Source organism: Aethalodelphis obliquidens, unplaced genomic scaffold (assembly GCF_003676395.1).
Source record: "Aethalodelphis obliquidens isolate GAN/ISIS:26980383/991018 unplaced genomic scaffold, ASM367639v1 scaffold3, whole genome shotgun sequence".
Classification (NCBI taxonomy): Eukaryota; Metazoa; Chordata; class Mammalia; order Artiodactyla; family Delphinidae; genus Aethalodelphis; species Aethalodelphis obliquidens.
Window position 1 is genome coordinate 27,589,413 of NW_020837947.1, and position 15,466 is coordinate 27,604,878.

Sequence of the window (15,466 nt, forward strand, 5' to 3'; positions counted from 1 at the left end):
AGAATAGTCATTGAAAATATGACATTTCTGGAAATTAATCAAGGTCTAGAAAGATTAACCTACTAGTGTATTTAGTTATTTTTTATGACAGTTTTATTGAGATATAATACACATACCATAATATCCACCCTTTTAAAGTGTACAGTTTATTGGCTTTTATTATATACACAGAGTTGTGCAACCATCACTACCATCTGGAGTTCTTTCATTCCCTCCAAAAAGAAGCCCCGTATCTCTTAGCAATCATTCTCCATTTCTGGGTAGGGACATGCACGCACACACACACACACACACACACACACACACACACACACACACCACTCAAACTCCTGCTAACCACTAATATACTCTCTGTCTCTATAGATTTGCCTATTCTGGACATTTTATATAAATGGAATCATAGAATATGTGATTGTTTGTTACTGGCTTCTGCAGATTAGAATAATTTTTCATGGGTCCTCCATTTGTAGCATGCATGAGTACTACTTTTTATTGTCAAATAAGATTCCATTGTATAAATATATTGCATTTTGTTTATCCATTCATCAGTTTACAGATATCTGTGTTGTTTATACATTTTAGCAATTAAGAAGAATGCTACTATGAACATGTGTGTACAAGTTTTTGTGTGGGCATATGTTTTTATTTCTTTGGGGTATATATCTAAGAATGGAATTGTTGGGTCATATAGTAACTCTATGTTTACCATTTTGGGAAACTACCTAACTGTTTTCCAAAGTGGCTGCACCATTTTAGAATCCCACTAGCAGTGATTCCAGTTCCTTCTCATCCTTGGCAACACTTACTATTTTCTGTCTTTTTTTTATAGCCATCCTAGTGGGTGGGAAGTGGCATCTCATTGTGATTTTCACTTGCATTTTCTTAATGACTAAAGGTGTTGAGTATTTTTGTTGCGCTGTTTTTATATCTTCCTTGGAGAAGTGTCTATTCAACTCCTTTACCTGTTCTTTAAAAAAAGAATTATTTATTTTTATTGTTCACCTTAAGAGTTCTTTATATATTCTGGATACAAGTCTCTTGTCAGATAGATGATCTGCAAATGTTTTATCCCATTTTGTGGGTTGCCCTTTTAATTTCTTGATGGTATTCTTTAAAACAAAAAGGCTTTAATTTTTATGAAATTAAGTTAATCTATTTTTTTCATGTGTCACTTGCGCTTTTGATGTCATATATAAGAAACCATTGCCTAACCCAATGTTCCAGAGATTTACTGCTCTGTTTTCTAGGATCTTTATATTTTTAACTCATATTTAGGTCTGTGATTATTTTGAGTTTTTTTTTAATATGATGTGATGTAGAGGTCTAATTTTATTCCATTTGCATATGGCTGTCTAGTTTTCCCAGCACCATTTATTGAAAAGAGTATTCTTTCCCCATTGAATGGTCTTTACGCTGTTGTCAAAAGACTTTACTCTTAAAAGCAGAATATATTTATGTCATTTCTCATCTGTTACATCCAGAATAATAAATTTTTACCAGGTACCTAAGTTTTTTCTTCCTTAAATCCCATCTAGATTTTTATATTGTTGAAGATTTATTCCTTTTTTTTCCATTAACAGTCTTTAAACAAATATTTATTGAATGCATACCAAGCGTGTGTGCGCGCGTGTGTGTGTGCGCGTGTGTGTGTGAGAGAGAGAGAGAGACCATGTGCGCACATGGAGAATACAACAGTGAATAAGAACATTCTGTTGTAGGGAGACAAATAACAAAAAAGGAAATAAGATGATTTCAGCAAGAAGTGATGTGAAGAAAATAAAATAGGCCATGGGACAAAGAATGACTGGGGGAAGTTATACTCTAAAGGATGATCATGGAAGGCCTCTCTGAGAGAAATACTTGACAAGGAGCTAGTCCTGTCCTGCAAAAGTCCCCATCTAGGAATAAAACTGGCATGCTGGAGGAGCAGAAAGAACACCACTAAGCTTAAGTGGGATAGTGAGCAAGCAAGGAGGAACAGTGTTTCCCGACAAGTTGGAGAGAAAATCAGGAGATCAGGCGTGCCTTTTAAAGGGCCTTGTAAGCATGGTAACGTAGGGGAGGAAAAACTTTACCTTCTAGTTTCTGTGGCTAGTCTAAGGATTAAGTTGGCATAGACAGATTAACAGGAGAAAAAGTACAATTTTAATTACATACATACATGAGCTCCACGGAGTTATGGTATTCCAAAGGCTGCCAGGTAACTGAGGCTTATATACCATCCTGAGCCTAGAAAAGGGATGGAGAGATCAGGGCTTCAGAGGCAGAATGCAATTCAAGGGAAGGTGAGAGGAGGAACTGGTTAGTAGACAAGGTTACCCTGCCATGCAGATAAGTCTCTCAGGTGAAAAAGTTGTCCCTGATGATAGCTCTTTTCGTGGTATAGTCGATCCCCTTTCTAATGTTTTGGGTTGGTCAAAAAGTTCGTTCGGATTTTTCCATAACATCTTAGGAAAAACCTGAACAAACTTCTTTTTTTTGAGAAAGACCAGTGAACCTTTTTTTTTTTTTTTAACACAACTAACTAAATTTATTTATTTATTTTTGGCTGCATTGGGTCTTTGTTGCTGTGCACAGGCTTTCTCTAGTTGCGTCGAGCAGGGGCTACTCTTCGTTGCAGTACGCGGACTTCACATTACAGTGGCTTCTCTTGCTGCAGAGCATGGCCTCTAGGTGTGCGGGTTTTAGTAGTTGTGGCATTCGGGCTCAGTAGTTGTGGCTCACGGGCTCTAGAGCACAACCTCAGTAGTTGTGGCACACGAGCTTAGTTGCTCCGTGGCATGTGGGATCTTCCCAGACCAGGGCTCAAACCCGTGTCCCCTGCATTGGCAGGCGGATTCTTAACCACTGCACCACCAGGGAAGTTCCCCGAAAGAACTTTTTGGCCAGCCCAGTATAATTTCCCTTACAAAAGGGTAACTTCCACTCTGTTTTCAGAACTCCTGTGTCTAAAGTTTCTCAAAGTAATCCTTATACCAAAGAGACATATTTTGGGGTGGCATATTCTACTATCCTTCTGTAAGGAGTTTAGGATGTTGATTTAATTAGAGAAACAAGTGATTAAGATGTTAAACTAGAGAGAATGTGAGAATAGATTTTAAAAGGAGAATAAGGGTCTCAGTTCAAGAAAGAGGAGATTGTGGCCTGGACTAGGATGGTATTAAAAGATAAAATGAGGCATATTAAACATTTTAAGAGGGTTTTAGGAGCAAAAAATGATTCGAATTGGGCAGGGCCAAGCCAGAAATCATTAGAAGCATTTCACCAACAGGAGCTGGGGAAAGACTTCTATAGAGAAAAGGCAGAAGCAAAACAAGGAAATTATTGATAGGCTATAGTTTAAAGCCTAGTTGGCTGTTGTGATCAGTTGTCCTTAGGTTTCAATTTTGCAACCTTGAAGTATTTACAGGCTTAGATTTTGTGGTCATAGGCTGCCCTGGCATTAGTGCCACCTCAGTCTAATGGTCCCCTTGATTAATTAGCTTAACAATGATAATAATGGAAATACAAGCAATGGACAGATTTGGGGTATATTTTGGAAGTAGATTCAACAAAACTTGGTGATGGATTAGATGTGGTGTAAGAGAAAGAAATTAGAAATAACTTCTATGTTGCTGCTTTCAGCAGCTGTGTAGATGGTAGCAGTATTTTTAATGAGGTGAGGAATACTGGAGTGGAGTTTTCAATATGACTATAGCTGAGAAGTAGGCAATTGGATATATGAGTCTTAAGCTCAGGGGAGAAGTCAGGGCTAAAGTCCTTTTTGTTCTAAACTGTCAGATTTGGTAAGATCACCTGGGCAGAGATTATAGCTAAATACCTGAGGTCCTGGTCCAGGAGAGGGTATGTCAGAAAATCCCAGAGGAAGTATTTTAAGAAAGAGGAGTGATAAACAGTCACATGCTACTGAGAGAAAGAGTAAAATGAGGACAGAAAACAGGCACGGTGGTGTCCTCTGGTTACCTAGATGAGTGCTGTTTCAGTAAGTGGCTGAGACAAAAGCACAGTTGAAGTGAGTTGAAGACAGAATGGGAGAATATAAAGCAGAGACTGTGTAGACCATTCTTTTAAGACATTTTAACTGGGGAGCAGAGAAGCAGCAACTGGAGGGGAACATTAGATGGACAATATTAAAGCATATTTATTTGCTGATGGGAATAATTCAGTGGTGATGGAGAAGTTGATAATGTCCCATGGAGGTGGTAATTGCTGGACTCAAGTCCTAGAAAATGTGAAAGGGGATGTAATCCTGAATACCAATGGAGAAACTAGCCTTCAGAGAAGGGCGTTTTCATCCTTTCTGATAGGCAAATAGGTAGAAAGTATGGGTAGATGCTCAGATACAGATTTGATGACGGGAAGATAAAAGAGTTCTCATCTGATTACTTCTGAGATAGTAATTGGTATTAGAAGTCTGTTACATTGCTCTGAATTTCAGTAGCCCTGGACTACTCACACATAAATTTATAATTTACAAATTTCCTTGCACTTTCCTTTGTTTAGGCGTGGACTGAAGCATACCAGAAATGGTATGAGTCTATTTCCATTAAGCTTTGTATGATTCCTCACAAATGGAATTAGTCTGTTTTTCTCATGTTCTCAGACATATTTATTCATACCTGGCATGTTATATAATTGGGCTTATTCTGCCTTAAATTGTAATTAATTTTGCCTGTCTTTTCCAGATTTAAATTATGAATTCCCTCAGGGAGGAACAACGCTTTTCTTTCTTCCCTCTCCCTCCCCCTCCTCCCCTCTCTCCCTTCCATCTTTCCTTCTTTTTAAATTTTACATGGTATTGCTTCCACCTCTAATCTTTACACGTCTGGATTTCCACATGCCTCTGTAAGCTTCTGGAAGCCAGGGGACTTCATCTTTTTTTTTTTCAATTATTGATATCATCTACCCTAAATGAATGTAAATGTAACCAAGCTAAAGCTTATTGAAGAATGCTATAAAGGTGAAGTAATGGTCTGTATTATAGTTTAAACTATCTTGGACCATAGTATTTACTGAAAAATAAAAAGGTTTAAAAAATTAGAGACTCCAATGAAAATAAGTTTTTAAAACTTCTTAAAAAAAAAGTATTTTGACGGTATTTGGAAGACTGGCTTGGCTGTAGGAGTAGTACAAGCTACAATAGGCCACGAAAAGAAATTATGGACTTTTGTTACTGGATATCTTAGAAAACAGGAAGAACCCTTGTTTTAGGAAAACCCAGTTTTCCTCCCATCTCCCTCACTCTCACACTCCTACCACACTCCGACATTTCTGACATCAGAGGTGGCGGGGTTTCCCTCATCAAGCAGTTCTGAGACACCAGCTGGGTGAACTGCAACTTAATTCTGACACTGTCTACCTGAAGATAGCATCAAATCCTACAAATTAAAGGCTCAGTCGCACAAGCCTGGCCCCCTCACCCCCCTTCAGGCGCCAGTTGCGAGTCCAGGTTACTTGTGCTTCTGACCAATCAGCTATAAATCGAGATTCCACCCACCCCCTCCTTGGGTTTGATTGATTTGCTGAAGCAGCTCACAGGACTCAAGAAAACAGTTTACTTGCTATCTCTCAGGTTATTATAAAATGATATGATAAAGGATGGACGTCCAGGTGGAAGAAATGCGTAGAGCAAGGCATGTGGGAGAGGGCGTGGTCCTTCCTTGCCCTCCTCTGGGTGTGACATTCTCCCAGCACATCCCTGTGCTCACCATCCTGGAAGCTCTGTGAACCCCATATTGTTGGGATTTTTATTGTGACTTCAGGTAGGCATGGTCAGTTATTAACTCCATTTCCAGCCCCTCTCTCCCCCCTGGAAAATGGAGAGTGGGTCTGAAAATTCTAAGCTTCTCATCATTTCTTGGTCTTTCTGGTGATCAGTCCCATCTAGAAGCCCACCAAGAGTCACTTCCCTAGAACAAAAGACATTCCTATCACCTAGGAAATTCCAAGAGATTTTGGAGCTCAGCTTCAGGAACCAGAGTCAAAGATAAAATATGAGGACAAGAGATGCTCCCGGTGCTCTTATCACTTAGGAAACCACAAGGGTTTCAGGAGCTCTGTGCCAGGAACCGGGGGCAGAGACCTATATGTATATATTCTTTTCTATTATTTCACACTCCTGTTTCTAGATTTACATAGGAGTATTAAACCATGTAAATTAATGAGTTTCTTACTTTTAAGCCCATTATTCTGTAATTCTTATCATCAAAAAGTTACTTACATTTGAGAAGTCTTGAATACAAATACCACCTTAAATTTGGGTAAGGTTTTAAAACATGCACTGTTTTCATATGTATTAATGCATTTGGCTTCTGTGTAGTTCTTATTAGTGTTACACCAGCCACTTACTAAAGAAAGGTAGATGAAACCTGTTCCTTACCCTCAAGAAGATTACAGTCTGATGGATGATAACTAACAATGTAAGTAATCGTACTAAAGTGTTACCAGTGCCATAGTACTAGAAGATGTGGGGTTAGTGGAGAGACAAAGGAGGGGGAGGTAAGTTCTATTGCGAGAGTCTGAAAGGCTTTTCGTACATGATATAATACTTGAGGGAAAGCTTGGAGAAGGAGTTGGTATCCACAAGGAAGATGGAGCCAGGAAGGAAGCCCATTCCAGGAAACAGGAACAGCATGAACTAAGTCACAGAGACATGCAACAACCTGGCACGTCTGGGGAGCTGTATGCAATTTGTTGTAGCTTGAACATAGGAGATGGAGCAGTAAGGTGGGAAAGCTAGGTAGTTGTTATAATATAGAAAGCTTTGTATGCCATACTAAAAAGTATGGATTTTATCCAGTGGAACAGTTGATGATGGGTTTTAAACAGAAGTATTGCTCAATAAAATTAACATTTTAGAAAAATCATCCTGGTAGCAGTATAGAAAAAGAATTAGAGAAGAGACAAGAGATAGGAAAACAAATCAGGAGACTATTGCAACAGTAACACTAACTGTGGAGGAGGGGCATCTGATGCCAGAGCACCTGATTGACTTAATGAGTGACTCTGTGTGAAGCAAGAGGAAGCAGTCCAAGGTGATGCCCATCTGTCTGGCTGGGGCAGCTGGGGGGCTGGTGATATCTTTCCCTGAGGAAGTGAACAGCAGGGGAAAGGTTAATTTGGTTTTGAACTTACCAATCAGAAGAGTCTTATTGCGTTGGCCAAAAGTTCGCGTTTTTCCGTAAGATCGTGCGGAAAACCCCGAACGAACTTTTTGGCCAACCCAATATATTGAAGAATCATCAGCATAAAAGACAGATGAGGCAGTGACAACAAACATTACTGCCCAGGATAACCATGTGTTGTGAGGGAAGAAGAGGGCCCAGGGGGTCTAGCAAACAACACTCATAGGCAGTGGCAGGATCACCAACAGAAAAATGGTTTCCCAGAAACAGGAGAGTTACTGACAATGTCAGCTATCTCAGAGGCCTCAACGAATCCGCTAAATTTGATCATTTGAAGTCCACGATGACTTTAACTTCAGTTTTAGTGTTCTGATGGATAAAAGCTTTGTTGTAGCTGCTTGAAAGTGAATGGTTGAGGTATATGGATAGCAGTTATGTGCTATTTTTCAAGAAATTTAACTTTCAGTGAAGCATAAGGAAATTATGGAATCACAGTGAGAATTTGTTTTCTATTTTTATACTAAAGTAGAAAAGTTTATGCTTATAGCCTTTAGACAAACAGCCAGTAGAGAATTTGGAAGTAGAATTTGGAAGAGTTTTAAGGATATCCCCAAGGGGGACAGATGGAGGGATTAATCTTGAATGGTGCAAGAGGTATGTTCTTAGAAGTGAGGATTTCGGGGGGTCCAGCACCAAATTTTCTCTCTGGAGTAAGGAAATACATTAAGAGAGAAAGTAGGTAAACGTTTGTTATTGCAAGAGGCATCGAGGTAAATTGGCTTTCCCTAAGGCATATTACTGCTGGATAAGTGGTTTGAACCAGGACTAGATCTTAATTTTGAGCTTCTCACAGAGGAATATATCAGTACTTTTTGAACCACCAGTCTTTGGTATATGTATCAAGGGTTCAAAAAATCTTGATTAAATATTACAAAGTAAAACTTTGTTATGGCTGATCCCAATTAGAATTCTAGTTTAGTTAATACAGCATTGGTGAACTGATTTGGGGGAGATTTTCTAGCACGTTACCTCACTGTAAAAATTTCTCTTTAATAGTAACAGTGTTTCTTTCTAATCCCTCACTTCACTGTCCCAACTTGCAAGGAAATTATCTGGGGCCTAGAGATCATGTTGTTTTTCTCTTTATGACACCATAGCCAACTCATTTCTTAGGTTTTACTACCCTAGATATCACAGAAATGTAAGCTGCTTTTAGAACTTATATTATGAGATGTTAAGAGACCTACTTCAGATAACTTGAATCTCACTTTGGCTCAAGTTTCCTGTTTAACTTGTTTTGTAATATTGGGATTTTAATTTTTACAACACACATATAACTTGCAACAAAACATTTCCTACATACTGTCTAGGGTTTTGAACTGTCTTCAAATTAAAGTATTATCTGCGTTGTTCAAATTTAGTTCAAAAAATAGACAGTTGTCTGGAGGACGTGGGACAAATTTGTTAACATACGCATACAGACAGTATTAATATCTTTTCCATTATCATTTAAAACCATTTGAAGTGTCTTCACAAGTTGAAACTTTAAAAACAGTTCTTCAGGTGAATATAGCATATAAAGTCAGCTGAAATGATTAGACTTGTAAGTGTATATGGAAATCAGTGTTATATATCTCCCAGTGGTTTTACAATTTAGTCACTAAAAGGTAAACTATTGATGGCCTGTTTAGTTTTGTGCATTCAATTTTAGGTTAGAGCAATGACTTTTTTAACATGAAAATTAACCCCCTCCTAGAGAATTAGTATTTGCATATTTTACACAAAACTATTTATATCCAGAAAGAGTAGGCAAAACAGTTGTGTGATTAACTTGGCAGTTCTAGGTGTGTTTTTTTTTCTTTTTCTCTATTACGAATTTCCTTAAATTTTTGTGCTTTTCTTTTTACACAGTATGGAGGTATTAAACTGACTTTGGCAGACTGTGGTTTTTGCATGAAGCAAGCAGAAAAGTGTGTTGTAAAAAGAGGATAGATTGTTGTAGGGTAGACTATCTTAGCCAACCTTTCTGTTGTTGTAAAATTATTAAGCAATTCTTTTCCACAGCATATATTTCAAAAATAGATATTGCTTCACTGTATTTAATGGTTGTTATTATTTTTCTTCCTTTAAATGAAGTAGTGAATATGTGTAAGCTAGCTTTGAAAATACTTGGAGTTCTAATTTCACATCACTATAATAATTAACAATTATCCCAGCCTTAGAAACTGACTCCTCTGCTCTGTTAGGTTGCCACTTATCACTTCATGGACATTCGAATAGTCTCTAAGAAATGTGTCCTTGGGCTTCCCTGGTGGCGCAGTGGTTGAGAGTCCGCCTGCCTATGCAGGGCACACGGGTTCGTGCCCTGGTCCAGGAAGATCCCACATGCCGCGGAGCGGCTGGGCCCATGAGCCATGGCTGCTGAGCCTGCGCGTCCGGAGTCTGTACTCCGCAACGGGAGAGGCCACAACAGTGAAAGGCTCGCATAGCACAAAAGAAAAGAAAAGAAAAGAAAAGAAATGCGTCCAGAAAGAGTAAATTATAAAAATGCTTAGGAAAAACATGTAATTGTAGATTATAGTTGAGGTTTTTTAACAGCATTTTACTTAAAAAGAGTGGCAAGTCTTTCTGTTTGAGTGGAGGCATTTAAGTATCCTCTTCTAGCTTTCTTGGTATCCATTTTTGTTTTAACACAAGTAAATTAAGGCAGGTGTGTGTGTGTGTGTGTGTGTGTGTGTGTGCGCGCGCGCGCGCTGTCCAGCATACACCTGTTCTTTTGCACCAGATTTCAAAATGCTTTGTTTGACACGTAGGATAAAAATTTTTAAGAACACAGAAGTAAAACTGAAAAATGATTCTAAAAAGAGAAGTGGATTAAATACTTCAGTGATAAATATGTCATTTTGTATATAGTACTTCCATTTAAAAGCATAGCATTCTGAAAAATCTACTGCATCTTTGTACTGCATTACATATTTTTAATTACGCTTACTTGTAGTGATGTTAATGATAGCTAATATTTATGTGGCACTTCATTTGTATAGCACTTCAGGTTCCCTTTACCAACGTACTTTGTTTAATCTATTTCATATTTAATATGTTATTTAGTGCTTTATGGTTAGCCTATGTGAATAGCTCTTTATAATACCAGTTCATTGTTACTGCTCTTCAGGTACATTTCCTTTGAAGCATACGTTATTATCTCCATTTAAAGATGGAAAATGAAGTTCAATGATGTTAAGTGATAGCATTGTTACTTTAGCTGTTGTATCAATATAGTCAACTTTAATTTTGGTCAATGTTTAATAATGGCTCCTTACAGAATTTTTCTAGCTGGATAATTTTTCTTAGCATTGATGTAGTATTTGACCCCATCTAACTACTTTGAAAAATATTTTTATTTTTTATAAGATGATACCACAACAGTTTAGGAACCTTAGAACTATATTATCTTCTGGTCTTAATGGACTTTTTCACCAAATTATCTTTCCTTCAAGAGAAAAACTTAATCTAAGATATACCATTTACTATCACTGTTTGAAAGAAGGGAAGCATTTACAAACATTATGTAAATACTGAGTCAGAAAAGGGCATGTAACCACAACCCAGTACTACTGTATACAGAACACCAAAAGGGAATTTTTAAATACTAATACAGTAGAAGTCCTCTGTGTAGTTTTGATTATTGCAAAAAAAGAGAGAGAAAGGAGCTGTTTTCATCTACTGATATTTACATACCATAAACTATCATTTAACAGTTTGTTAATTCACACATTACTTTTGAAACTGTTTCAGATTTTTTCAAAATTAGATCATATTTTATCATGCTTTTTGAAAGTGATAAAAATAATAAGATAAATGAATGATTTATTAATAATGAGTGACTAGATCACTGCTGAAATTGTTTGAGCTACAAAATGAATTTACTAATGTACTAGACATTTAAAACTTTTTTTGTGACATGTATTTTTCTACAGTAGCTGTAGTTATAATGTTGCACTTGTTATTCTTTTCATTTCTGTGAAACTATTGTACTCAGACAACTATAGTAGGATTTTTGTGTTGTGGAACATTGTATTTACTTACAGAAATTTTGCTTGTTCATTATTTTAGTTGTTCTTTGACATTGTCTTAAGAATGAGATTTTTTGATGCAGTGGAAACTATTTCACTTGGCAAGTTAGGTTGCAGCTGTGTTATCTATGTCACCATGATGTATATAAACATGAATATTACAGGTGTTCTCTGTGCAGTCTCTGAAAAGGAAGTACCTGCTATTTCAAAAATGCTAAAGAAATGTGGGTGTGAAACATTTTAACCCTTTCTTAATTGAAAGCAGTCAAGGAGTCACTTTTATTTTTCACAGTTTGTTTGGCATAACTTTTAAGACCACTCTGAGTTACTAATAAAGTCAATTCCATGCTAAGCAAACTTGTTTTCAAAGTAAGGCAGATCGACTTTAATATAGTTACGCTTTCACTACCACTGTATTCGTTCTTTGATAAAAACTATTCTGTAAAATCTTTAAAGTTTTGTAAACTCTTAAAAACTAAGCATATAAATCATTGCCACTCCTTTTGACAAGTGTCCTGGTTTGCATCGTAAGCAACTATTTCTCATCCAGTTTTTGCATCAGTAACCCAGGAAATTACGCTTTCGTTTCTGATTTGCCTTTCCTATTACAGGTTAACAAAAATCTCTCATTTACTTCAGTATCAGCCTCCTCACAACAGTTGAAGTCAAAACAATCAAACGTGCTGGACGCTCATCAGATTCTGCGTCAGTTTGGTTTCACTCAAACTGGTGAGCCCCTTTCTTGCTTTGACTGTTCTTTCAATGTTCAGATTCTGTTTTTTAATAGATATCATTTATTTCACTTCAGAAATCTGGCTCATAGCATTGTAATGGTCAGTTTTCACACCTGATGAGTTATATTCCAGCATTTTTTCTTTCTAAACTATTTCAAAAGCAAATTTGAATTTGGTAATTTTAATAGTAGACACTCCCAACCTCTCTTCTATTGAGCAGATAATAATTTAAAGGTAGCAAAACGTGTGAGTTTTAAACATGTATAATATGAAATCTGATTCAGTTTCCCTTGGGTAAAGGAACCATAGTTTATGGATAATCACATTTTGTAATTCATTTCAAGGAAAGCCTACATAAAATGCATTTTGGCCGAAACAGAATACATCCTGCCAGTACTATCGTGTTTCTTTAAAATTAGAAAATTAAGAAAATATGCAAAGAAGCTAGTTATTAAAATGTATATCAATCACAGAGTTGAACTATACAACTGCAAATTTTTAGGCTAATGTTTTAAATTAATTTGAATAAGGTTTTCAAAGGATATCGAAGAAAAAGCATCTAGGTGAGAAATGTGTATTTTTGGTATTGAAAGATGACTATTTCTATTCATTAGCTTTAGGTGTTTTATGGTATTTTACTGCCATTGAAGTCTTTTAGAAAGATGAGACAGCTGAGAATAACAAAACAGTTGTCTTTGACAGAGAGTTATAGGAAGAAGAAGAAACTTGAGCTTGAAAAGATCAACATACTTTATTTAGAAATTTAGGAACAATATTACTTTTCTACTTTGAAGGTATTTGGAGTTGTGCAAGTTATTTTAATATTGCTACATTTTAATATCGCTGAGTTACGTATTACAGTGGGAAAATACTTGGTTCGGGAACTCTTATGTTCAGTCTGGCTGTGCCTTTTATTATCCTTATTACCTGCAAATGTTAGAATCTTCATTTTAAAACTAGAAATGATGTTTGCATTATATATTGTTGAAGTTCAAATCACGAAGCACATATGAAAGCACTCTATAAGCATAAGATACTATATGAGTGTAACATACTTATCTCGTAAACAGGATGAGTGTGTACATTAGCTTTGAAAATACTTCGAGTTCTAATTTTAAATCACTATAATAATTAACAATTATCCCAAACCTTAGAAATTTAAAATTTCTAGTGTTTCAGATACCGCTAGAAGTTCGAGGAACAGCTTTGTTCTTGTGTACAGTGGGGGGCCCACCGTGGCTGCTCCTGTAGACACATTCTCTGCACCTAACTCGATACTTGGTTTGCCTTCAGACCGCATCATTTTAATGACTAGGAGGGAGGGAACCTGTCTCCACCACTTGATCCCTATCTTTCTGCTGAGGTCTAAAATTCTTCCAGGAACAAATCTTTCCTTCCACATTTCAGGATTAAGGGGATAGAACATAAATGTCTGACTGAGTTAGCAGATTGATTAAAGTTCATTCAAGTAGTGTCTTAAGTTTATCAACCAACAAGGTGTAGATAATAGATATAAAATTCTTTTTCTGTAAACGGAAAGAGCAGAGAGGATAGATAGGAAGGCCTTTGAAATGGAAGAGCGATTACCACCATGACAGATAAAGACTAAAGATAAAGAATAAAAGGAAAGCCCGATATGATAAAGGCCAGCCTTGCAAACTTCACAATTATACGTAAGATTGGCTCCTTTTACCTTCAGCTTTCCGTGGCCATATAGGCCTTGAGTGGGCCTTTTAAATCATGCATGTCCCTTGGTGTGTGCACTATCGCAAGAGCATTACCATTAAGCCATGTAATACATGGTAAGAATGCTTTGCTTGATTTTTAGTTATTAATATGCCTGACCTCATTTTAAGGCATATCCTTCCTATAAAATTTATTGAGATATTGCTGTATAGAAGAGTTATAAAAGCAGACTATGTAGTCCTTTGCAAAATGGCCAAATCCATCTTATTCATTAAGAAGCCAATCTTTGTGGAAAAAATCCTGCCCTAGGAAACAGGTGAACTAGTTTCTACACCTGACTTCACTTCTGAATGACTATAGAATCTTTAGTAATTTCTTCAGGCCTCAGTTTTCTCATCCCTGCAGGTTAATGAGGGCTCTGGATTTGGTGAGTTTCTGTCTTAAAAATTCTGAGTCTATTCAATATTCAAACCAGTTTTAAAAGGGGATAAATAGTTAAGTGTTCTTGACTGTATAAATAATCTATTAGAATCTGAAATAAAGGACTATGGAAACAATGTAGATAGGATGTTTAAAAATAAAAATCTTACTGAAAAGCTATCAGCTTTTGGCTTTGTACAGTGTAAAGGAAGACTATTTACACAGAACTAGTCAATGTGGGCCCACTGGCCTTCATGCAAGAGGCTTAAGAGGAAGGGTTGATTTGATATATATTATATATAAGTGAGTTTATATGCTGGAAGACAAGACCCAGAAGTGCATTTACGGTCTGCATTTACTTCTATTGACCTTATTCAAAGTGAGTTCTGGGTAATGGAGACTGCTAGAAAAGTAAGACTTTCTTCCTTGGTTTGTATTCTTCAGAGTTTCTAGAATACTATCTTTATTCATTCTAAAATCATTTTAAGTGGCTACTTTGTTTAAGTCCCTTTCTTAAGGATATGGACTAAATGTGGCAGTCTCTGCCCTCAAGGAACTTTGGTTGGGAAGACAAATGAGCACGCAACAAATTATGTCAGAGTGTGATAAATTCTAAAATCACAGTATAAACAAAGTGTCACTGAAATATAGAGGGATAAAGCAGCTGAGCGATTTCTCGTACTTTACATGTCCACGCAGAACTCTTGCCCCCAAACTGTTCCTCCACTTCCACTTCCCCTGCCCCACACCAGGTCTTCCCACCCAGCACTCCGGCACATGTACCCAGTCATTTAGGTTGAACCAGAAGCCATTCGGGATCCCTCTTCTCCCTCCACTTCCCTGCTTTTACTCCTGTCCCTTAGCTTATTCTCCCCACAGCAGACAATGTGATTCTCTGAAATATAAATTAGATCCTGTTACTTCCCTGCTTAAAACTCTTAAATGGGTTTCTGTGGCGGTCAGAATGAGTTCCATACTCATTGGAAGGTAAAACCATACCTTCCAAGGTCTCGCCTCTGTCTTTGTCATCGGCCTCATCAGCAGATGGGGCTGCAGGAGGGCACGCTGAGCCGAGAGGCAGGCAGCTAAACAAACAACTGGAAGCGAGCTTGACTTGGCCAGGCAGTGGTTTGAATCTTAGGTTAGCTGGAGGAAATGGTGAGATGGAAGTGTTTGGGAAGAACTGAGTTGCAAAGTAGATTGGGGTCAAACTGTGCCCTACTGAGGAATTCACATTTTATTCTCTAGATAAAATAGAGCTATCCAAAGGTATGAGGATGAAAGAGAAATGATAAAATATGTTTCTAAAAAATACAGCTCGGGCTTTCCTGGTGGCGCAGTGGTTGAGAGTCCGCCTGCCGATGCAGGGGACACGGGTTCGTGCCCCGGTCCGGGAAGATCCCACATGCCGCAGAGCGGCTGGGCCCGT

General features: G+C 37.4%; 1 protein-coding gene across 4 annotated transcripts in view; it reads left to right on the forward strand.

The window, feature by feature from the left end:
- Positions 1–15,466, forward strand: part of AHI1 (Abelson helper integration site 1) — a 215,619-nt gene that overhangs the window by 78,290 nt on the left and 121,863 nt on the right. For all 4 annotated transcript variants that reach the window (XM_027085763.1, XM_027085773.1, XM_027085784.1 and 1 more), the window contains one exon: positions 11,809–11,926. In XM_027085763.1, coding sequence (XP_026941564.1) covers positions 11,809–11,926 — 118 coding nt within the window. The remainder of the gene's footprint in view (positions 1–11,808; positions 11,927–15,466) is intronic.